Below are 26,072 nucleotides of genomic sequence, written 5' to 3'. Positions count from 1 at the left end.
AATAATTATGTTTATTAAACTTGCTTGGTGCTGGAAAAGTATCTGAAAAATATTCAAGAAAAGTCTACTGGTAGGTGAAATAAATAATATATATTGGGAATATATTGTTTACCTGAAAATATATCATGTAATTTCAAACAAAACTTAATGCATATGTGAATTATTATACATCCCAAAGAAAATTTTTCTTATGTAACATTAAATAAAAGTTTAAAAACACAAAAGTCAAAGAAAGTAAAAAAAAAAAACAAAACAAAACACAAAAGTCATTTTACAGTATGTTCCAAAGGTCACCCATAAAGTCACCATACATAGGAAAAATGGGAAATTGTAGTAAAATGTACCCTTCCTATTTACAACATATTGACTACAAAATTTTACAAGGGTGTGGCCAACACATACAGAAATATTCTGTAAAATTTTTCTTTACAAAATATAACACTACTACTGCTGCTTCTGCTGATGGTAACAGGAAACCATTATATAGAGTTCATTATAAAGAGTGTTACCTTTATGTAAAGGATTTTTAAATGGGATTAATATTTAAATCAGTAGAATCTGAGTAAAACAAATATCCCTCCTACAGTGTGGACGAGCTTCATCCAATTAGTTGAGGGCCTTAGGTACAAAGATTGAAGACCCAAGGAGTAAGGAATTCTGTCGCCAGCCACAGCAATGCTTCCTGAGTTTCCAGCCTTCAGACTCAAGACTGTAACATCAACTGTTGCCTAAATTTCCAGTCTGCCAGTTTCCAACCTTCATAATATCATGAGCCAGCTTTTTAAATAAATCTCTCTCTCTCTTCATATATATGTAAACATATGAATGTATATGCATAGTAAAGATGTTTTGAGACAGTATTCTTGAGAATGTTTTAACTGAGCAATTTTTAGCAAGAACCTTAAGGAGGCAAGACCCCTCATCATGTAGATATCTTGGCAAAAAAGCATCTAAGCAGAAGAAATATCATGGTCAAAGATCCTGAGAAGGGGAATGACTGGTATGATCGAGGAAGAACCAAGCAGTAAAGATAGTTAAGACAGAATGAGAATGAAGAAAACAACATTAAGAATATGAAGCCACACGGTGCGGTGACACACCTTTTTGGAGCAAGACACAATTATAAAAGGGACTTTACCTAATAAATACAATCAATGTAACCTGGTTCTTTGTACCCTCAATGAATCTGCAACAATAAAAAAAAAAAAAAAGAAAAGAATATGAAACCAGACACAAAATTAAGTAGGGCCCTCAAGTCCCTAAAAGCACTATATGGTCCTTATATTGGAGTGCTACTGGAGCTCAATGACCAGAAAATAGAGAAGTTTCTTTTTCTATTTTGATGGTATCACTCTAAAATAATAGGATGAGGGGTGGGGAGGTGAGGAAACTTGTCTTGATCTGGAATTACCAGTGATGTTTGCACAATGTTGTGATATTCTAAAAACAACTGTATTATATGCTTTAAAAGTACGAATTTTATTAAATGTGAATTATACCTCAATACAGCTATTATAATAAAATAATAGAATGAAAATATACATTGTGTGTGAAAAGTGCTCAGTAAGAAGATACTGAGCGATGTTATGTATGAGAGAGATAAAAACTAAGGATGGGCCTGAACAATTTAGAAAATAAAATTTTCTTTAAACGGTAAGAGGAAGGTTGTGAGGTTTGATGCCAAGAAACAAGTTTTGTTTCAGACATACTACATTTGAGATGCCAATCAGATATACAAGTAGAGATGTTAAGCATGAATTAATTAGAAATATACCTCTGCAGAAGTATTAGATCCTGGAGATATACATTTAGAAAGACCCAGCATACTGATGCGTCTAAACCTATAAAAATAGATGAGATTAGTGATCAAATGTAGATGGAGAAGAGAAGGGGTTCAAGGACCAAACCCCAGGAATTTAAGTTAAATCAAAGACATGAGAAAAATACACCAAAAGAGCCTAAGCAGACATCAGGAAGACCAGAGGAACACAGGGAGAGTGGAGTGAGGAAATATTTTCGAGGGAGAAATGCTGCTATTATATTGAATGAGGTAAGGATAAATTTTGACTATTAATTCAACAGTGTGAAAATTATTATTAAATTAAAATAAATAAATAATTTTTCCAAAAAATGATGAGAAAGATGCTTCAGAAAATGCCTTTTAAACAGTCATTCCACCCTGGCCTTGTTTATTTATATAGCTCAAGAACTCTTGTAGAGCTTATGTACTTCAAAAAGGAAAACAAAACAAAAAAAAGCACTTTCTTCTCAGCTTCTATATTTCTTTTTTTAAAGAAATAATTTTATTATTTCAGCTTAATTTGAGGGTACAAAAAATTAAGTTACAATGATTGCATTTGTTATATGGTGTCCCTCTTACAATTGTGTCTTGCCCCCAGAGGTGTGCCATATCCCTAACACTGTACCCATTAAGTGGGAGCACACCCCGCCCCTCCCTTCTCCCCTCTCCCAGCTACCTGCTTCCCTTGCTCCACACCTTGAATTGATTTGAGTTTTTCTGTTATATGGGTGTGTATTAGATCGATTACTGGCTTCTTATTAGTATTGAGTTCATTGGATTCTTGCTTTTCCATTTATCCTTGATATTTTGTATTAAGCTGGATTGAATTGAAACATATTCTTTTCAGCTTCTGTATTTCATATAGAAGTTGGGATAAGCAGAAAGGTAATATCAAATGAAAAAAGATCATTATGACCTTGTCAAGTGAAGTTTTTTTCTTTTTTTTGCCTCACATGCATTTATTAGACTGTAAGAAAAAAATATTCTTACCACTACTTTAAAATCTCTATGTTATACCTGCTTTGACAGAATCACTGATAGCATATATACCTCAAGTGAAAATCTTTTTTTTTTTTTTTATTAAATCATAGCTGTATACATTAAGGCAATTATGAGGTACAATGTGCTGGTTTTACATATCATTTGAAATATTTTCATTAAACTGGTTAACATAGCGTTCACCATATTTTCTTAGCAACTACAGTACATTTTACAAGGGTACATGTTAAATTTACTAAGTGTAGAGTATAAATGTCTTAACATAATAATCAAGTAAAGTTTTAATGACGTGGTGTAGGTGGAAGTGGAAGTGGATGAAGGACAAGAGAAGTGAGGGCAGATACTGATGACTGCGAGAAGATAGACCGTTCAAGGTGCTTTCTTCTGGATGGAGAAGAGCAATGAAGTACTAACTGAAGGAAAGAATCATTTTTAAATTTTTGTTTCATATTATTGTGCTTGTACATTAGAAAAACGCAATGGGGGGCGGCGCCTGTTGCTCAGTGAGTAGGGCGCCGGCCCCATATGCCGAGGATGGCGGGTTCAAAACCAGCCCCGGTCAAACTGCAACAAAAAATAGCCGGGCGTTGTGGCGGGCGCCTGTAGTCCCGGCTGCTTGGGAGGCTGAGGCAAGAGAATCGCGTAAGCCCAAGAGTTAGAGGTTGCTGTGAGCCGTGTGACGCCACGGCACTCTACCCGAGGGCGGTACAGTGAGACTCTGTCTCTACAAAAAAAAAAAAAAGAAAAACGCAATGGGGATGAAATTTGAAGAGCAAAATATTGGCCAGGCACAGTGACTCATGCCTATAATCCTAGCATTTTCAGAGGCTGAGACAGGAGAATTGATTGAGGCCAGGAGTTTGTGACCAGCCTGGGGAACATAGCAAAACACTATCTCTACAAAAATAAAATATTTAGCCAGTCACAGTAATACATACCTAGATCCTGGCTAATTGAGAGACTGAGGCAAGAAGACAACTTCAGCTCAGGAGTTTGAGGTTACAGTGATCATGCCACTATACCCTAGCCAAAAAGAAAAAAGGAAAAACTTGAAACTTGAAGATACAGAGGACATAACAAAAGAAAGTTCTAAACTCTAAGCCCACTGGACTAAAGCTGTTCAAACCATAAAACACAATAGGAAAGACTTATTCAGCATTATTCCCACTGACATAGATTTATCTCACCCAATTCTTCAGGGTTATAGAGCAAGAGAGACTTAGAAAGGTGACTGGATCTACTTCTTCTTCTTCTTTTTTCTGTAGAGACAGAGTCTCACTTTACCACCCTCGGTAGTGCCATGACGTTACAGGACTCACAGCAACCTCCATCTCTTGGGCTTCCGTGATTCTCCTGCCTCAGCCTCCTGAGCAGCTGGGACTACAGGTGCCCGCTACAATGCCCAGCTATTTTTTTGTTGCAGTTTGGCTGGGGCTGGGTTCGAACCCGCCACCCTCGGTATATGGTGCCGGCACCCTACTCACTGAGCCATAGGCGCTACCCAACTGGATCTACTTCTTAATTGTATGAATGAGAAAGTGAATTAAGCCCCCAATGACACAGATATTTAATGAAAGATTAGAAGCTTTGGAAGAAACATGTGCCAAACCTCACTGAGGCAAATGCTCTAGGACTATCAACACCTCGAGTCATTTACTGGTCCCTTGCCTGCTGCTATATAGTGACAATAAAGATCACCCAATACAGGAGGAAAATTGCTAGGGAAAAAGAATGTCAGTGTCCAACATCAAAATTGTCTCTGCTTTGTAAGCAACACATGAACCACTTGTTTCTGGATCTGTTTGGTCTTGACCCCATAAATGATGGGATTCAGCATAGGTGGAGCCAGAAAGCAGACGCTGGCCAGCAGGACTTGGATATGGGGTAAGATGTGATGCCCAAATCATTGTGTGAGGACTGAGAAGATGCCGGGCCCATAAAAGAGGATGATGACACAGACATGGGAGCCACAGTATTAAGAGCTTTGTGGAGCATTTTGGGAAGGGATACGGAAGACAGCACAGAGAATCACCACATACGAAATAAAAATCAGCACAATATCTAAGACCACTGTTGACATTAGGACAAAAAAGCCATACCAGATATTTACACTGATGTCATCACAGGAAACCTTGGTCAAGACAATGTGGTTACAATAAGTGTTTGGGAGAATATTGCCTTTGCAGAATGTGAGTCTTTTTAGTAAAAATATTATGGGAAAAATTGTGCCACAACTTCTGAGAAAGATGGTTACACCAATTTTCCAAATCAAAGCATTCGTAATAGTGGTGTACCTCAGTGGGTCTCAAATGGCAATGTAGTGGTCAAATGCCATCACCAGCAAGATGCCTGACTCAAAGATGAAGGTGGAGTGGATGAAGAAGAACTGAGTGATGCAGCGATCCAGGGAGATCTCCCCAGCACGGAACCAGAAGATGGCCAATGCCTGTGGGACTATGGATGTGGAGAGGACAATGTCTGCTCCGGCCAGCATGCAGAGGAAGAGGTACATGGGCTCATGGAGGCTGCACTTCATGAGGATAATGAAAATGAGCAGGTCATTTCCAAGCAAAGCAATGGCATAAGAAATGAAGAAGGGCATGGAAATCCACATGTGCTGGTCCTCTAGGCCAGGAATGCCCAGCAAACGGAAGACTGTGTGTCTGACACCAGTGTGGTTTATGGTAGTCATGCCTGGAATTTCATCTCCTATCAAATCCACAGAGAAGAAAATTCAAGTTAACCTCACAGATTTTTGTTCATGTTAACATGGGTTTTTAGCCCTGTAAGATTCTATTCCATGCTAAGTGTGCCAATAACTATGGTATATAAAAATGAATAAGATATTGTTTGTTCAGTTGGAAGCTTGAAACCAGACGTGGTATAAGCATTCACAACACAGAAATTAGCAAATACGATAAAACAAAGTAGTACCAGCAAGGCTGACGTGGACACCCCGCCCCCACTTTTCTATTTAATGTGATGGAAATCAGACACCCAGATGACTTTGTTGGAAACCACTGCTCATGACAGTTCTAGGGCCACAGAGACTTGGAGAGGACACCAGGCCTGTAGCTCCCAGCACCCTGATTCTGCTGTACCTGCCCTTGCAGTCTCTAACACTGACAGTAACCGGACATGACAGTCCTCATGGAGTCTGGAGACCTGGATTCTACCTGCACACGCTGCCTCTGTCACTCCACCCCACTGATCCTTCATTGTTCAGCAGCAAAATAGGAGCAGCAGTGTTCCGTTACAGGACTAGAATTTCAAGGGGGTGTTGTGAGAGTTGAATAGACTATTGCATGTGAAGTTCTTAGCACACTGAGACCCTGGTGGGACCTGGTTGATAATAACTATTTAAGAAATATCAACTGCTATCAGTAAAAAAAAAAAAAAGATATTGTTTGTTTACTGAATGAGATATTAATCTCAGAAATATGATAGACATTTATATAACTAAAAAATAAAATGATGAAGTTAACACATTAGTGAGATAAGAATATTTTAATCTGGGGCAGCGCCTGTGGCTCAGTCGGTAAGGCGCTGGCCCCATATACCGAGGGTGGCAGGTTCAAACCCGGCCCCGGCCAAACTGCAACCAAAAAATAGCCGGGCGTTGTGGTGGGCACCTGTAGTCCCAGCTACTTGGGAGGCTGAGGCAAGAGAATCGCTTAAGCCCAGGAGTTGGAGGTTGCTGTGAGCTGTGTGTGGCCACAGCACTCTACCGAGGGCCATAAAGTAAGACTCTGTCTCTACAAAAAAAAAAAAAAAAAAAAAGAATATTTTAATCTGAAAACAATAGAAGGAGTGATTCTCACTGTTTGTACTTGTAATTAACTTAAGAATAAATGCATACTGTTGGTGGGATTGCAAAGTAGTACAAGCCTTTTGGAAAGAAGTATCTAGAAACCTTAAAGAACTAAAAGTAGACCTCCCATTTGATCCCACAACCCCATTACTAGGTATCTAACCAGAAGAAAAAAAATCATTTTGCCATTAGGTCATTGGCACTCTGTTTATAGCAGCTCAATTCACAATCATCAAGATGTGGAAACAACCCAAGTGCCCATAAATCCATGAGTGGATTAATAAACTGTGGTTATATGTATACACAGTATACCATTCAGACATAAAAAAGATGGAGATGTTACATCTTTTTTATCTACCTGGGTGGATTTGGAGATCATTCGCCTAAGTAATGTATCTCAAGAATGGAAAAGTAAGCATCTTTTGTACTCAGTACTAATCTGAATAGTAGGTCAAAAACTACAGTCTTGCATGAGAGAAAAACACAATCAAATTCAAGTCAAATTTGAGAGTTGTTATCAAAGAACATCCACAATTAAAGCTGCTGAATAATATAAGCTAGTATGTTTCTTTTGGAATGAAGTTTGGAGAACACTCAGGGATCTAAATGTAGACCTGCCGTTTAACCCTGCAATTCCTCTTCTAGGTGTATATCTAAAGGACCAAAAATCATTTGACAATAAAGATATTTGCACTATATTGTTCATCGCAGCTCAATTCATAATTGCCAAGTCATAGAAGAAGCCCAAGTGCCCATCGACCCATGGATGAACTAATAAATTGTGGTATATGTATACCATGGAATACTATGTAGCATGAAAAAAATGGAGACTTTACCTCTTTTATGTTAATCCTCCGTTTTCAACAACAATAGCAACACAAAAAAGAAGGAGTTTGTATCTGAACTTTGCCTTGAAAATAGACTAGGATGTATCAAGTAGGGTTGGAGGAAGGTGGTTTAGAGATTTAATAGCTGTTTGGCACAAAAATGCAAAGTATATTTAAAGCCAATTTCAGCTTTGTAGTGTTCTGGTTGTGCAAATTTGCGGCAATTGCAAAAAAAGATGACAAGAAAATAGACTGGTTCCAAAATCAAACTTTATCACGTAGAGGAAAAATGATCAGCCATAATGAGTTTTGAAAGCGTTTTGGATATATTTATCTTGCAGCTAAGTAGAGAAGAGAAAGGATGGGAAGAGATGTTAAAGACTACAATTGAATGAGACAGTGAAGTGTTTACTAAGGAAAACTGATATATATATATATATATACATATTTTTTTTTTTTTTGAGACAGAGTCTCACTATGTTGCCCTCGGTAGAGGGCTGTGCCATCACAGCTCACAGCAACCTTGAGCAAGGCTCTTGCTTCAGCCTCCCAAGTAGCTGGGACTACAGGAGCCTGCCACAATGCCCAGCTATTTTTTGCAGCAGTTGTCATTGCTGTTTAGCAGGCCCAGGGTGGGTTCAAACCCTCCAGCCCTCGTGTATGTGACTGGCGTCCTAACTACTGAGCTACGGGTGCCGAGTTGAAAACCCATGCATTGATGCATTATTCTCACAATGATATAAGGACAAGAAAGCAACCTTTTTACAGCACCTATAGACACAGACGTAAAAATGTTACTTTGTGCCAAACATCATTAATACCTTCTGCCATAACAGACCAAGAAGTATTTTGATCATCAACTTTTCAAAATAGGTATTTGAGGATCAGGAATAGTGTCACAACTCAAAGAATAGAGCTGGAATTTGAAGCTTTTCTAAATTTACTAGACATGATTTCATCATCTGTAAAATGGGTCAGTAAAAGACACTTTGCTCAACTAATGAAATTTAGAAGCTTTCCTGACAGAGGTAGGGCTGGGTTGGAGGGAGGTGAGGGTAGGGAACAAAGGCAGCCCCTTAACAGATACCTGTGTTCTATTTCCTTTACCACAAAATAAAGAGCAGGGATACTACTACAAAAGCCTCATTACTATTTATGATTAAAATTCCATCAGTTTTTTATATTTGCTTACATGATGTCTCTAAAAAGAGCAAAGATCTATTCCGATAAAGATATAAAATACTGGGTGGCGCCTGTGGCTCAACGGAGTAGGGCGCCGGCCCCAAATGCCGGAGGTGGCGGGTTCAAACCCAGCCCCGGCCAAAAACTGCGGGGAAAAAAAAAAAAACCAAAAAGATATAAAATACTTATGTACACTATATCTAAGCCACATGAAGGCTGAGAAGTTAAAAGACTCAAGGTTATTACAGAATGAGGAGCCAGGCGCGAACGTGAAAAGGCGGCACATGAGCCTAAGGTATGTGAGGTGGTAGAAAAGAGAGAAAACAAAAAAAAAAAAAAAAAGAAAAGAAAAGAGAGAAAACAAAATGCTACACTATTTCAGATTCTAGAAGAAATGCAGTGGGTTTAGTGGTTAGATGTCTTATCATTCCCCTGAAAAGGCAAGAATTGTTATTTCTAAAAGGAATGACTTTTCACTCTCAAGGCCAACCTCACATCCTAACCTTTCTGCACCCCCTGCAGCTGGTTGCTTACCTCCATCTGTACCTCCATCTGTATCCTTGGTGCAGAATGCAGGGACTGAGAAGTTTAGGGGTCAAAGAAATGAAGAAACACAAACTATTGTCTGCACCTTTGCATTTATTCAGTGTCTGGTTCAATGCCTAGCACATAGTAACTGCTCATAATCATTTGTTCCCTTGCTATCTAGGTTTTATTTTCCTTACCTTTAAATGTAGGTTCCAGAGTAGGAAAATGCACTCCTATTCTCAATGCTGTATTACCCCTAAGAAATGGCTAAAAGAGTACTCAAAATAAGCTCACATGAACAGAGCCCCACAGAGGCTTCCGAGGATGTGTCTGCTGTTGACAGTTACCACTAGGTCAGACTATGACCATGCAACCACCGTGAGAATATATGGTCCTCTGAGGAGGTGATGGAAAAAAACAGAGGAGAGGTGGAAATGCTATAGAGGGCTGGCAGGCAAGTATGTGCAGCACTGTGCTGACAAAGAAATCATAGGAAAAGGAAATCAAGATAAAGCGAATAAGACTCAAGTAGCTTACAAGACAATCAGCTCATAGAAGCTGACGGACCTGGGATACTTCGGGAGTAGTAGAGAGGATTTTTCTCTGGGTAGAAAGAGAACATGACTGAGGAACTTGCCTCTTGGGGGCCATTCTCTGAAGTCAAAAGAACTAGAGTGTGCAACTCAAGGTCGTTTCAATGATGTCTCAAATGTCCCAGGAAGGTTTCTGCAGCCCTCATCCAAGCATCTTCAGTCCCCTGGACAAGTCTCTGTCCCCTTGACTTGTGTTGTTGGGCCAGATGCTCCAACTCAGGGCACTCTGACAGTCTACTGGAATGGGAGGAATGTGCCTCACTGGGCATCCCATAGGTCACTCCTTTTTCTCTGCCTTCACAAGGAATCTAATCATCTGGGCATCTAATTTGTAGATATGAGCATATCTTATTACCAGCCTGTGTTCCCCAACTCATCATGTTCTTTCTGAGGCCTGAGCATGGTCCTTCCTTTATTTGTGCACCCCCACAATCCAGCACACTGAAGTCCAATGTAATTCCACAACAATGATACCTATAATTTGGGAGGAAGGAGCCTCTTAAATGCCTCAGGTGTTGACAGTAGTCAGGATCTGGTGCCAATGTGGACCCTTCTCTAGAGGGGTCTGGGGCCCCTGAGTACTCTGAAAACTTAAAAGGGTCCTAATGCCCAGATTCTCCCCACTGTCTCATCCCAGACAGAACTTTCCATTCTACTGAGACAGTCCTTATTTCCATTCTAATGAGTGGTCCAGTGGTGCGTAAAACAGCATAAGAAGAAAAAAAGAGAAAGGAAGAAAAAAGGAAAGAAAAGAAGGAAGGAAAGGGGGGTTGGAGGAAGGAAAGAAGGGAAGTGGAAAGGAGAGGAGGGAAGAGAGAAGAGAAAAGAAAGAAAGAAGTGAATGTTGGGGGAGGAGACTGTTTATAACGTCTGACAACTTCTTAGGTAAAAATGCTTGCGTCTTCTCTCTCAAACTACTGATGTGAAGTGGAGTTGGAAAAAATGTACGCGGTTGACTCTCACAAAGTGACATGAGCTGCCTCCAGCACACATTGCTGTAGTCCTTCCCATTTTACCTGCTAAACATCAAAGCTCTTACTATTCTTAGTCTTCTACCTTAGGACCCACATTCCATAACTCCTAGTCTTCCTTCTGACATCTCATTCCCCAGCAATAAAATGGTCTCTTACCTGCCTCACATAGAGTCCTTGTGGGCTTGAATGGGATGAGTCCTAACAGAACTCTGAACAACGGGCCTCAGGAAACAGAGATTTTATGCTTTTGCCTAAAGATCATGGAGTGAGCTCATACACAAGAGATCACAGACTCAGTTCACATGGGTCAAGTCATTACAATTCTTCAGTCTTTCCCATATCACCCCTTCCTCCACAATTCTATCCCTAGACTATGTATGACATATTATTTCCAATAAATACTATGCATTTCCATGTGTAATATTGCTGTTTATATTTTAATGTAAATATAATTCAATGTAATATAAATGTAAATTCAATTATCCATCAACTTATATATATTTTTTGAGATGGAGTCTCACTCTGTCGCCCTTGGTAGAGTGCCATGGCATCACAGCTCATATCAACCTCAAACTCCTGAGCTCAAGAGAGCCTCTTACATGAGCCTCCTGAATAGCTGGGCTATAGGTGCCTAGTTTTTCTATTTTTAATATAGATGGGATCTTGCTCTTGCTCAGGCTGGTCTTGAACTCCTGAGCTCACAATCCACCTGTCTTGCCTTCCCAGAGGTGGGATTATAGGTGTGAGCCACTGGGCCAGGCCAACTCATATAATTTTTAAAATTTAAAAATTATTTTTTGTCAACATTTTTTTTTGAGATGGAGTTTCACTATGTCACTCTTGGTAGAGTGCTGTGGCATCACAGCTCACAGCAATCTCAAACTCTTGGCATAAACGATTCTCTTGCCTCAGCCTCCCAAGAAGCTGGGACTACAGCCATCGTTTTTGTTGGCCCAGGCCTCAACATTGTTTTTAATTAATTTTTTTTTTATTGTTTGGGATTCATTGAGGGTACACTGATTGCATTTTTTAGATAAAGTCCCTCTTATAATTGTGTCCCAGCCCCAAGAGGTGTGCCATACACCATAACACCTCATTCTCCTCTCTCCTACCCTCTCCCCACTTCCTCATTCCCCTCCCCCCTTGTATTAGATCATCTACTGCCTCATATTAGAATAGAGTACATTGGATTCTTGCTTCTCCATTCTTGTGATGCTTTACTAAGAATAATGTGTTCCACCTCCATCCAGGTTAATACAAAAGATGTAAATTCTCCATCTTTTTTTTAATTCTGGATTCTTTTATTCTTTCCTTTTTCCAATTTTCTGTATTTTTAAGGGTAGTTGTACAGAAAGTGGCAAAGCAGGAATATAAACAGTTAAATAAGATAGAAAGAATGCGTGGAAACCTAATTCTTTGTACACTCAATGAATCGCAAACTGTTAAAAAAATAAATAAGAAAGAATACATGGTTAAAAAACGATAATTATGTTAGAGATTAACAAGTTGAGGCATGTTCCAGGGTCTTTGCAAGATAAATATTTTTATTATGTGCTCAGAAAATGTTAGGTGAGTATCACTGATGTTTTATTTTTTATTTTTTTCATTATTGGGGATTCATCGAGGGTATAAGAAACCAGGTTACACTGATTGCATGTGTTAGGTAAAGCCCCTCTTACAATTGTGCCTTGCCTCTAAAAGGCACAGCAGACACCAAGACCCCACCTTCTCTCTCTCTTTCTGATCTCCCCTACCCCCACTCCTACCATGTCATTAATTGTCATTAATTGTCCTCATATCAAAATTGAATATATAAGATTCATGCTTCTCCATTCTTGTGATGCTTTACTAAGAATAACGTGTTCTACTTCCATCCAGGTTAATACAAAGGCTGTGAAGTCTCTATTTTTTTAATGGCTGAATAGTGTACAGATACCACAGCTTGTTAATCCATTCCTGGGTTGCGGGGCATTTAGGCTATTTCCACATTTAGGCGATCGTAAATTGAGCTATGATAAACAGTCTAGTACAAATGTCCTTATGACACAATAATTTTTTTCTTCTAGGTAGATGCCTAGTAATGGGATTGCAGGATCAAATGGGACATCTAATTTGAGTTCTTTGAGGATTCTTCATACTTCCTTCCAAAAATGTTGTATTAGTTTGCAGTCCCACCAGCAGTGTAAAAGTGTTCCCTTGTCTCCACATCGATACCAACATCTGCAGCTTTGAGACTGTGATGTGGGCCATTCTCACTGGGGTCAGGTGAGAATACCTCACGGTAGTTTTGATTTGCATTTCTGTGATGATTAGGGACAATGAGCATTTTTTTCATATGTTTGTTAGCCATTTGTCTGTCTTCTTTAGAGAAAGTTCTAGTCATGTCTCTTGCCCAATGATATATGGGATTGCTGGTTCCTTTTTTGTTGTTGATTAGAGTTCTCTATAGATCCTAGTTATGAAGCTTCCGTTCGATTCATAATATGCAAATATCTTTTTCCGTTCTGGTGTTTGTCTGTTTGCTTTGGTTATTTCCTTAGCTGTACAGAAGCTTTTCAGTTTAATTAAGTCTCATTGTTTTGTTTTTGTTGTTGTTGCAATTGCCACAGAAGTCTTTTTCATAAAACCTTTCCCCAGGTAGATATCTTCAGGTGTTTTCCCACACTTTTTTTGAGGATTTTTTCATTTCCTGCCTTAGATTTAAATCTTTTATCCATCTTGAATCAGTTTTTGTAAGTAGTGAGAGATGTGGGTCCAGTTTCAGTCTTTAACACGTAGTTATCTAGTTATTCCAGCACCATTTATTCTTGTCCCCAGTGTACGTTCTTTTTTTTTTTTTTTTCTTTTGAGACAGAGCCTCTAGCTCACACCCTGGGTAGAGTGCCATGGCATCACAGCTCACAGCAACCTCAAACTCCGGGGCTTAAGCGATTCTCTTGCCTCAGCCTCCCAAGTAGCTGGGACTACAGGTGCCCATCACAACACCCAGCTATCTTTTGGTTGTAGTTGTCATTGTTGTTTGGTGGGCCTGGTCTGGATTCAAACCCACCAGCTCTGGTGTATGTGGCTGGTGCCTTAGCTGCTTGACTTACAGGCACCCAGCCCCCAGTGTATGTTCTTGTTTGGTTTATCTGAGATCATGTGGCTCTAAGAGGTTAGTTTCATCTCACGATTTTTTGTTTGGTTCCAAATGTCAATGTCTCTATTTTTCTGCCAATACCATGCTGTTTTGATCACTATGGCCTTGTAGTATAGCCAAAAGTCTGGTAGGGTGATGCTCTTGGCTTTATTTTTGTTACTAAGAATTGCCTTGAAAACCTGTAAGGTTTTCTCCTGGTTCCACACAAAATGAAGAATAATCTTTTCCAAATCTTGAAAGTATGATGATGGTATTTTAATGGGGATTGCATTGAATCTGTAGATTGCTTTGGGTAGTATAAACATTGTCACTATATTGATTCTTCCCAGCCATGAGCATGGTATGTTCTTCCATTCATTAATGTCTTCTGCTATTTCATTTCTTAGGGTTTCATAATTTTCTTTGTAGAGGTCCTTAACCTCTTTTTTTCCCCAACTGTAGTCTCTAGAATAAAGTTCCTATGTGCAGCCCATACTTTGGAGTAGGGAGTTATGGTCTATTTCCTTGAGGGCAGAATAGCTACATACATTATACAGAATTACTCTATACAGATTTTCTCTATTCCCCCATTAATGTATTCAACTGTTTCTTTATTTCAGTATGAAATTGTAACCAGTTCCATAACCAATTCCTATGTATTTCATTTTTTTTGAAGCTACCGTGAAGGGAATTGTGTCCTTGATTAGCTTCTCATCTTGGCTGTTATTGGTATATACAAAGGCTATTGATTTGTGGACATTGATTTTATATTCTGAGACATTGCTGCATTTTTGGATCACTTCCAGGAGTCTTGTGGTTGAGTCTTTAGTTTTATCTAAGATCATATCATTGGCAAAGAGAGATAGTTTGACTTCCTCTGCCCTCATTTGGATGCCATTTATTTGTTTCTCTTGACTGATTGCATTAGCTAGAATGTCCAGATCCATATAATTTTAAAATCTATATATTGTATAGATATATATATATAATTTTTTACTTTTTTTAGAAAAGTCTTCTTTTTGAAGAGAAACTGCATACTAGGGCAGAGCCTGTGGCTCAGTGGGTGGCGCCTGGGGCTCAGTGAGTAGGGCGCCGGCCCCATATACAGAGGGTGGTGGGTTCAAACCCAGCCCCGGCCAAACTGCAACCAAAAAATAGCCGGGAGTTGTAGCGGGCACCTGTAGTCCCAGCTGCTCAGGAGGCTGAGGCAAGAGAATCACATAAGCCCAAGAGCTGGCGGTTGCTGTGAGCCATGTGACGCCACGGCACTCTACCGAGGGCGGTACAGTGAGACTCTGTCTCTACAAAAAAAAAAAAAAAAAAAAGAGAAACTGCATACTACAGAATTCCTATAGACTGTGTTCCCCTTTTCTTAACTATCTTACATTACAATAATATATTTGTTTAATTTAATGAACCTATAATGATATAATAGTACTATCATCCATCCTTTATCAGATTCCCTTTATTTTACCTAATGTCCTTTTTTTTCTTTCTTTCTTCTTTTTTTTGAGACAGTCTCACTTTGTCACCCTCAGTAGAGTGCTGTGACGTCATAGCTCACAGCAACCTCCAACTCTTGGGCTTACGCAATTCTCTTGCCTCTTCCTCCCAAGTAGCTAGCACTACAGGCACCTGCCAGAACATTGGATTATTTTTTGTTGCAGTTGTCGCTGCTGTTTTAGCTGGCCGGGGCTGGGTTCAAACCTACCACCCTCGGTACATGGGGCCGATGCCGTACACACTGAACCACAGGAGCCACCCAATAATCATTATTTTTGGTGCTTCTCTTGTCTGTGACAGTTTCTCATACCTCCTTGTTTCCTTATCTTGACAGTTTTGATCACCATTTCAAGTATTTATAAGATGTCCCTCAACTGGGATTTGTCTGATGTTCTTCCCATAATGACACTGAGGATACGGGATTGTGAGAGGAAGATTGCAGAGGTAAATTGCCATTTTTACCACTTCACACAAGAAAATCATTATCAACACAACTCATGATCATTAATGGGGATTTTATTGACATGGTCGAGTGCCCATCAGGCTTCTCCATGATGAAATTACTTTTTCCCCTTTTCCCAACTATAGTCTCTAGAATAAAGTTCCTATGTGCAGTCCACACTTTGGAGTAGGGAGTTATGGTCTATTTCCTTGAGGGCAGAATAGCTACATACATTATACAGAATTACTCTATACAGATTTTCTCTATTCCCCCATTAATGTATTCAACTGTTTCTTTATTTCAGTATGAAATTGTAACCAGTTCCATAACCAAAACTTAATAGCTCTCAAGTGTCTTAGTTCCCTCACATTTCAAATGAGTTTTCAGTGTTCACATCAGGACTGAAGCAGGCAGCTAAGTGGCCTTTAACTGAGACTGTAACAGTGAGTGCTATCTCAGCACCAGTCGCCTAGCAAAGGCAGCCTTACAGAAAGCAGAGAAGAGACAGAGGTAAGAATTGGTGACCAGAATTTGTAACTTTTCCTTTTGAGTTTTTTCCCAAGAACAGGAGAGCCTCCTTGCAGCCCTGAGATAACTACAGCGCTTTATGCTACCTATTTGTCCAGAGAAAGACAAGATAAGTGATCGCCACTGAAGATTGTGCTCACAAGCCACTGAGGCTGCACACAATGAAAAGAATGAACTATACTAACCCCTGGCTTATTAGAATACTGAAAATCCCACCCTAGGAAGGGATTTATTCACCTTTCTTTTGTTCTTGGAACACATGTACTAGCATGATTCCTCTCTGTGCTTTGCGCCCCACACTGCACCCAAAACATGTAAAGTGTTCACTCCCCTTAGCCATTATTCATTTTCACCTTCATAGAAACCCCCTTGACTGTGTTGATCAGGGAGACAGATTTGCTTCCTCCTCCCACTTGACGAATATTCTGAAATAAATTCTTTTCTCCTTGATAATCCCCGTTGTCTCAGTAAATGGCTTTCTGTGTGGCAAGCAACATGAACCTCCCTTGTGGGCTTGTTAACAGAAACTTGCGTATTTTCTATGCGGGGTTACAATACAATGGTGGATTTTTGTATTGCCTAAATTATTTCAGTTTGGAAGGCCATTGGAAGAGTTTTTGTTTTTGTTTTTGCCTCGTATGTCCCTCTGAAATACCCTATCATTGTGTTTGTTTGGTTTTATGTCGTTTTCTATAGAATGTCCTTATTTTCTGGCATTACAAGCTGTTTCCTGGACTTCTTATATACTTCCCACCTCAATCCTAGAATCAGCAATTTCTCCAAAGAACCCTATTTGTATTACTGCAGAATGGTGATAAAAATCAAAATCTGGGCTAGAACTCCACCCCAAAATGAATATATGACGTATGTTGCTGATCTGTTTACCAAGGCCACAATTTCCCTTATCCCTCATGCAGAGTGTGTACTTCCAGATTTCCCCAAAAGCTGCATTTCCCCAAAAGAGGATTATTTGTGCCTCTGAAAATAAAGTCTTCTCCTTTGAATTTCCCCCCCACGAATCTCATGGTCTTTTGTTTATGTTCTAACAAGGCATTATCTTCAAGACTTTAGAATTCTAGATAAGATGTTCTCCCAAGAACACTTGCCTAGCAACAGCTGTCTCCCTGCAATGAGCTAAGACCTGCATTGAGCTTCTCTGACCAATGAACTTTGTTTCAAAAGATCTTAACTGGCCTTCTCCACCTTGGCTTGAAAAGTTTTACCTTTCCTAAACTTATCTGGATGAATCTATGACTTATCATGGCATGTACTTCCCAGATTGCCATCTTTTATTCCCAAATAAACTCACTGCTTTTTGAGAACCAATCTGTCTGTCTGTTGTTACTGTAGGTTTGAGATGAAGAACTGACAGGCATTGGTTCAGGCACTGCTTCAGGTATTGCTGCAGGATTACCTGAGTCAAGAAGTCTGGAAACAAAGTTTCAAATTACCTTGATCAAAACAGGATAGAGGTTCCCAAAGGTTAGAACCAAGATGGTAGAGAAATAGAGAATGTCATTCCAATTCCAGGAAAATATTGCCCCTTCCATGAATATTTCTCCCCTTCCTGAGCCTGTGGCTTAAATAGAAAGACAATAAGAACCAGGAGACCAGTTCTCTTCTGCAGGGAGAACTAGCCTCTGCTCTGCCTGTGGAGTAGACTTTCTCTACCTCCTGAATAAATCTCACTTTGACTTAAATTGTGAGCTGGCTCCTGAATTCTTTCTTGCATAAAGGCAAGGAAATTGAACCTCAAAAGGCTCTTCGCACTGGGGGTCACTTTCCTGTGTCGGGCTGACATAATAAATCTATTTCAATAGAGATGTAAATTAATTCAACCATGATCAACTACTTCTTACCTACTTTCTTCTGTTTTTCTCCTATCAGTGAATATGGTTTGGTGCCATTACCATGGATGTTTCCTTTGAAAATATCATTATGTCTATCATCTGATTTTCTCAATGTCCAAATAAACATTTTAAATTTCCATAAAATTTCATTATAAAATGTTTTCTGTCAGTGTAATTCATAAGGTTGAAAGAAAGTATATGGTATAGTGATATGAATCATCTATCCCACAAACGTAAACAAGAATGTGCCTTTATTTAAATTACATTTTTAAAATTTCATTTTATTTCACTTGGTTAGCTAGTACCTGAATAGATAATTTCAAGTTTACAATAAAATTCAGTTCATTATCCACCTTGGTTTTTTAAAAAATTTATTACTTTTTATTATATACCAACTAGTTTATATTTTAGCTCTTTACAAAGAAAATTATGATCACATGTTCATATGGTTTTAAAATCATAATTCCAGATTTCTCTACATAAGAGATTGAAGGGTCCAGCAGCTTAGTCCACTGTCACAAACTTTAGTTCTGTCCAGTGATATGACACATGCTGCAAAGTTAACAGGTCACATACAAAGAAGTCTCAAATACAATGAAAATGTACACACAAAGGTAATTTACAATGACAAATAAGAAATGTAGTTTGTCTTAGCTGTGCTTCAGAAGTGTAGGGTCAGTAGCCTTAGTCAAGGCACGAGGCAGGAAGAGGTGAACACAGCTCTCTCTAGAAGGAAGTGGGCAGGTATGTGCCATCTCTGAAGAGGTTTGTATGCTTGCAAACAAAGGATCCAACACTGCTCAGTCTGGCAACGAAAATTGAACAGAGGTAAAAGGAAATGCCATGGCTCCCCCCTATTACCCACCTCTCGATGGAGTCTATCCTCTTCATCTTATAGAAAATAAAATTGGCAAGGATCTCCAAAAGTAAATCACTATTTCGGTTAAGTGAAGCAAAATGTTCACTAATCCCAATTCTTTGTTGTTCCTTCTGGACTAGAAGCATTTTGTAGACAAAAGTCATTCACAAAATTGAACTGTCGTTCAAATGAAGAACAAGACATTTTCCACAGACACTTAGAAAACACAAGCTTTCAAATGGCCCTGAAGGCTGAACAATTGTTGTTATAGTAGTGAGGGTTCTGAGGATCCTTTAGCAGCAAACGCCAACTTACCAGGCCCGGAATTTCTTTGGGTTGATGTGCTTGCTGGATTGTTCTTCTTCTTATAATGTGGCACAAACATATTCCATTTTATTCCACTGATCAGTTAAAACGTCTATTTTTTTGCTCAAGAATACCTTCAAGTGGTGTGGTATATGAAACTACATCACCGTCAATTTCCGTTATCTCTAGGAGATCCTTTTCATCTTCCAAGCATCAAATAGATTCCTGGAACAATGCCCTGTGATCTTCTACAACTTGTTCTCCCATTCTATCTTTTGTGAGACAGCTTTATGGAAAGTAAACAATTATGGAGAAACTTCATTTTGTTGACAAAGAAGTTTCAGATCATCTCTCTGAGGGGAACTCCCCACACCTCACTGTGTCTTTCCTCTGAAGTCGGTAATCATACACATTATTTCCTAATTTGGGTTTGTAGCATCAACATCCTGGGCTCTTTTTTCTCTAAATTCTTCTGTTGCAATCTCCTTTTTTCTTGTTTTTCTTGCGATTTTTCTGCTTCTTTCACACAATTAGGTATTCTACATGTAGAGGATCCAAATTCCTTTTGTGCATCTTGAACTGGAGATATATCTGAAACGCTGCCGTTCTGTTGTGCAGAGGAAGACTGTTCAGGAAGCTGACTAGGCCCTGCACGTGCGGAATGAACCACTCTATCATCTCCTGGTGAGGATCATTCTTAACTGAAGCCACAGTGTGATGATCCTTTATAATTTTGTTTACTTTGGTTGAGGATGTTGGAGGTGGAGGTGTTTCAGGAGTGGGTTCAATGTCTCCATCAGGTACGAGATCAGCGTTAAGTGAAAAGATGCTCACAAGTCAATCTGTTTGCCTTTTTGTATATCAATTTTCTTTCCATTCAACGGTTCCACTTTCATCATCTTTAAAGACGCTACTATTACTTGAAGTATTCGGCCATCACTCTGCTTGAACTCCACAAATTCCAATCTGGATCTTGCAGAAGTTGGTCATTGCTGTCATGTCTGGAGCAGTGGCACCAAAGGGCTGAAAATATGGAGTGGGGCGGGGCAGGGGTGGGAGGGGCGGTGCCCAAGGCTAGGCCTGCCCAGGAGAGCAGGGCCGGGACAACGGCCAGGAAGCAGGTGAAGGTCCTGGAACTGCAGGTTGGCAGGAGGACGTGCATGCCAGGGTGTCAGGGTGAAACGGGGGCTGGGACTGTGGTCCAGTGCAGGAGAGAGGTGGGAGGGGCGGAGTGGGATCGCCCGGGTAGCCAGCCAGGGAGCCCACGCTGGCGAGGCGGGGCACTGGGGCCTGCCTATCCTCCCCGGGGTTTTACCGTAAAGTCAGCATCAGTAAAAAAGTTATAGCTTCCACTATCTTCGAATACGCAATATAATTCCCTCATTAAAACTATTTAAATTAATATGTTACTCACACAAATAAGGGATATTTCTTTCAAAGGCGATGATCAATGTTATATACTTGCCTCATGTGCTTAAGCAAATTTTGTCTGGTAATTCCATGAAAAGCTTTGGTTTCTTCATATGCAAAATGCAGTAGTAACTTCTTAGCAAAGGAATGAAAGCATTACTACTTCTTTCGCTGGAACAACGCCCAGCACATTTTCAGCCTTCCTGACCATTGGTCCTTCTCACGATTTCCCAGTAAAGACTGCCGATCCTCATCATCTCTTCCTAGGTGGTATACTTAAAATAATACCAGCAGTACCAAGGGAAAAGGTCTTTAAACTTGCTTCTCACAGCAAATGCAGACTATTCCAAATCGCCTCGCCTAAGCTCTTGCCGAGGAAGGAGCCAGAAGCAGCCGAGATCATCAGTAGAAGCAGACGGTGTGAAGGAAATGCTGTCCCGATTTCTCCTCCACTTGCAGGAGCAGCTCATCCATGTTGTCCTCCATGTCGTCCATGTGCTGAAGGCCCTGGCACAGCTGACAGATGAGGAAAGCTCCCAAGGTGGCACTTTCTGGGTTGTCCTGGATGTCCACGTTGATCACATGCACAGGCTGGAAGGTGTCCTGTTCTCTGGAACACAGCTCTGTCACTACTCTGTCATAGACCCTCTCCTCACAGGTGAAGATGACATCAAAGGAATCGCTGGACTCCTGAAATCTCTCAGGACGGGGCTTGATCTTCTCATTTCTTCCCAAGATGTGTAAGAGTCCGTTGCATGTGTAGTATTCTCTGTCCTTCCTTAGAAGGTCGTTGTACATTTCTTTATATGTGGTTGCAAAATCATAAATCAGGGCAAGATTGGGCCCTGGTCCTGGGAGCCTCACACGAGAGGCAATCCCAAAGGACTGGACACTGAGCCCTTTTTTCCTGAGCGTCCTGTGGGCTTCCATGCTCCTGTTGATGTTGCTCACACATACCATAGCCACCCTGAGTGGGGCTGAGGGCATGACGGTGGCCACTGGGAACTTCAGGAAGACCTGGGGGCCTCGGTGGCTGCAGGGACTCCAAGGCCTGGAGAGGTCCTGCTACCTGCAGCTCTTCCAACGGAATGAATGGTGAGAAGCAGGGAACAGGCTTATATTCCCACCTTAATGGGGTGGGCGGAGACTTCAGCACTTCCTGATTGGATCATGATAATGAAATGGACTCCACCTCCTACTTAATCAGGACAACAATCAAAGTGATTGAATCAAGGAAACTGCTTGGTTTCAATTCCAAGGTACCACCCTCATAGGATGGAGCCCAAATCTGGAGTGGTCTTTCAGAATGAATGGTGGCTGCTATTGACAGTGGCCAAAACAATTAAGTTATCTGCAAGCATGGTTTAGGACTCTCCAGTGACCTCAGGACATGAATGACAAATCTGTTGAACATTCCCAAGCCTATGTCCACTTGTATTATATAATTACAATTAAATAAATTTTGTAATTTATTTATTTATTTATTGTCCATATGAAATTATGGACAATTTCATATCCATAATTGTCTAGAAATCCAATTGTGTACATCTTAGGTAGGTTATGCATGGTTTTGTACCCAAATTCACAAACTCATCTACCAATACAAAAAATAAATCCCATGCCAGCAACACATCTTTTTGCTGGTGGTATTTGAGGAGTTATGCAACACAGCATTTTGTGCATGTGATAGTATTGGATTCCTGATGATTCTCAAGGGAATTCAGGAATTGATGCAAGCTTCATCCTACTCTATTGGGCCTTCACCTATAGTTGTGTCTGAGATTCTCCATATTGAAATACAATATATTTTAAATTATTTTTCTTCTATTATTTGGTAATGTGTTGAGTTTTGTTTGTCTGGAAATAATCTGTTCAGGTTCAACAACTAAATTTTCTAAGTTCAATCTATCATAAACAACAAGCAAGTTCATATCATAGTTATAACCACAAAACGATTTGATGAATAAATAAAAACCTACTACGAACATTTTTTGCCCACCATTTGCAACTGATGTTTGATGAGTAAGGATTTGGGTTTCCACCGAATCACCTACATAAGCATTTTGGTGTACTTCTTTAAGTTTTTCAAAATCTGTGGACACTGGAATTGGTTTTTTGATTTCACTTAAATTTAAAGTAATTGTTGATCTGGCACACATTGTTCAATGCTGATGTTAAAATGATCTTCCATTAAGTAACGTTCTTTGCCATTGAAATCAACTATGTCAGTGTTGTTGGTGCCAGCAAATGATGTTCCAGGCATATACAGTACCAAGTTCATAGATCATGACATGATTTCTGATTGGGGTTTGGCTTGGTATTTAACTTACTGTTTATAAAACTTCTTTTTGAATTCCTTTAGTGTGTAATCCTTAAATGAGCATTTTTTTTTTAGTTTTTATAAACATATTTTGAAAAGATATAATTGATGTTATGCATTGGTGAATCAGCAACCAAAATGATCAAATCAACACCTTTATTATCCTTAAGGAATTCAATTATTTGCAAGAAAATCATTAAGATTATGCATTTTTTTCCCCCCCAAAAAGCAATACCAATGCTTGGTTTGGTGTGTTTTGATGTTTAGTTGATCCTACTGGTGAAAATAAGTTGTTGTCAAAGCCTGAAAAAGGAACATTCCTTAGCTTCTTTTTGGGGCAAAATGAAATTAACAAACTTTTGGCACAGTGTAAAGTCCGTAAGATCAATGTATTCAAGCAGTTGCAAAACACCAATTTTATTGCAGTTTTGAAAAAAAAAAATCAACTGCTAACAAGCATTGTTGGTTAATAAGGTTGCCAGCAATTTGTTTGGATTTTATACTTAGTAAACAGCAGCAAGATTTTGGAATCCAAAATATCTTGCATAGCATTAAAAAAAAGCAGTTAGCTTAGAGTTAAATATTTGGTGATCAGCTTTCAAAATAGTACAGATTTGGCCAAGTGCAGTGGCTCATGCCTGTAATCCCAGCACTGTGGGAGGCTGAGGAGGGACACTTGCTTGAGCTCAGGAGTCTGAGACTTGCCTGAGCGAGAGTGAGACCCCGACTCATGAAAAAAAAAAATACACCTATGGTGCATCTTGGAAGGGTGCAGGTGAAGTTTACTAAGTGTAGAGTATAAGGGTTTGAACACAATAATTAAGAAAATGCCATGAAGGGTATATTAACCAGTTCAGTGAAAATATTTCAGACTGTATATGGAACCAGCACATTGTACCTCATGATTGCATTATTGTACACAGCTATGATTTAATAAAAAAAAATATAAATATGCTCTTCGGGTGCCCTGCATGGAAACATAGAAAACATTTTATTTTCTGTCTTTGCATTTTGTCTTTATAGGGGGGAAATTGTGAAATAAACTTCTTTAATTTTCAAAAAAAAAAAAAAAAAATGGAGAATCCCAGCCAGGCACCCGGTAAGGACCTGTAATCCCAGTGGCTTCTGGAGGCTGAGGCAGTGGGATCCCCACAGCCCAAGAGTCTGAGGTTGCAGTGAGCTACTATGCCACAGCACTCTACTCAGAGCCATAGGGTGGGACCCTGTCTCAACAACAACAACAGAAAAGCAAAGAAATAAAAAATAAGCAAGGAAATAAAATAAAAATACCCCCCCCAAATACTACAGATTTGCAGAGGGTTTTTCTTGGTCAAGCATTTAAAGTATCACTTATTCCAACTTGTTTTCATAAACAAGTCTTTTTTCATGAACACAATATTGGTTTTGGATAGTAAATTCATATAAGACTTTCTTACAATCCCTCATTCCTTCATATTATTTTTAGAAAGTTCAACACACATTGATCCATGTTTATTAAGCTCAGCTAATCAGTGGTCATCAATTGCTAAATTGGGTAACATTTCTTTTTTATTAAATCATAAACACATAGATCATGTATATGCTAATGCATTTATAGGGTACAATGTGCTGATTTCATATAGAATTAGGAATGCTAACATCACACTGGTTAAAATATACCTCATCTTGTTTACTTAATTATTGTGTTAAGACATTCATACTCTATACTAATACATCCGACCTGGACCTTATTTTTAAACATGAACGTGAAGTATGTTAACTGGTATGCTAAACACTTTTAAAATAATTTTCTAATTTAAGATAATTTCACAAAATAATTTTGCTAATTGGGGATAACAAAACAACTTTGTCCACACTTTTCTTAGAATGCACATACTGTCATGCTAAACTTACAATCCCAGCACCTGTGAAATGGCCAACTAAAACAACGTTTTCCAAATAATTTTTAATGATTCAGTTTACAGTTAGGTGGGCATAATACACCATTGACAAGTTTTCTTTAAGGTAATTTTTTTGTTAAGGCCAGGTAAGGAGATTGCATAGTAACCATAATCAGTAATCTGATCTGAACGTATGTTGAAATAATCATAGTAAATCCCAAAGCCATGACAAAAAACAATTTTTTGTTTGGATTTGGTTTTAGCTGGTCTGTTAAATTAGCATGATCAGGAATTGGCAGCATGATTTATTTTCATTGTGTTGGGGGTTCTAGGATGTTTTTACATCGTAAACACAACTGCTTGTCTTCATATTTGTTGACATCAAGCTTGTAAGTTCAGTAGCAGTCACAACAAACTAACTGTGTTTTTTTCATTGTTGTTTGGTAGGTGAATGAACTATATTGGGCAATGTTTAGTCATCTCTTTAAATTTTCAAAAATCACAGGGTCGATGTTTTGATCAGCTTTTTTATTTTATTGTTGGGGATTCATAGAGGGTACACAGAAGCAGGTTACATTAATTGCTTTTGTTAGATAAGGACCCTCCTTGTTTGATTCAGCAAGCAGTTTTTGTTCATGTCAGTTTTCAATTTCTAAATAAAAATTGCCTTTTAGATTTTCGAATTCAGCATAAAGTTGTTGCAGTTCAGTGGCATTTTTAAATTCAAACACTGGTCGTTTTTCAAATAAATTAATACTTGCTTGTTTTTTTTTTTGTTTTTGGTAGTGTTTGTAAACTTCTTCAGCTGTGTGGAGAATAATGATGTTTAAACATAGCAACAGTTGCATAAAATAATTTAACATAGCTTAGATGGCTTTTCGGCTTGGTGAATTTTGCTGATCACAATATAATGTGTTCTTAATGCTTTTGAGGTATCCTGATGATAATCAAATCACAAACTGTTGATGGTTTTTAAGGTGTTAATTAATTAAAGTTTTTTAAATTGTCATTGATTTCAGTAAGGGTTTTATTTGTTTCATTTAAAACAATTTGATTTTCCAATGACAATTCATAAGTTGCTAAATCCCCCAAATCAAAACCATTTGAATTATCCAAAATAAATGTGAATAAGGTGTTGTGG

At 39.1% G+C, this 26,072-nt stretch overlaps 1 protein-coding gene and 1 pseudogene across 1 annotated transcript; both read right to left on the bottom strand.

Annotated features, from left to right (window-relative positions):
• Positions 1-4,547: 4,547 nt before the first annotated feature.
• LOC128564518 (olfactory receptor 52B4-like) lies at positions 4,548-5,492 on the bottom strand (annotated as a pseudogene).
• A 15,641-nt stretch (positions 5,493-21,133) lies between these two features.
• LOC128565850 (RNA polymerase II subunit A C-terminal domain phosphatase SSU72-like) lies at positions 21,134-21,718 on the bottom strand. Its single transcript, XM_053562582.1, has one exon. The coding sequence runs from the start codon at positions 21,716-21,718 to the stop codon at positions 21,134-21,136; it is 585 nt and encodes a 194-aa protein (XP_053418557.1).
• Positions 21,719-26,072: the final 4,354 nt, after the last annotated feature.

The sequence above is a fragment of the Nycticebus coucang genome, chromosome 14 (genome assembly GCF_027406575.1).
Source record: "Nycticebus coucang isolate mNycCou1 chromosome 14, mNycCou1.pri, whole genome shotgun sequence".
NCBI lineage: Eukaryota > Metazoa > Chordata > Mammalia > Primates > Lorisidae > Nycticebus > Nycticebus coucang.
Note: the sequence above shows the minus strand (reverse complement) of the source record. Positions and strands in the feature narration are given on the sequence as shown.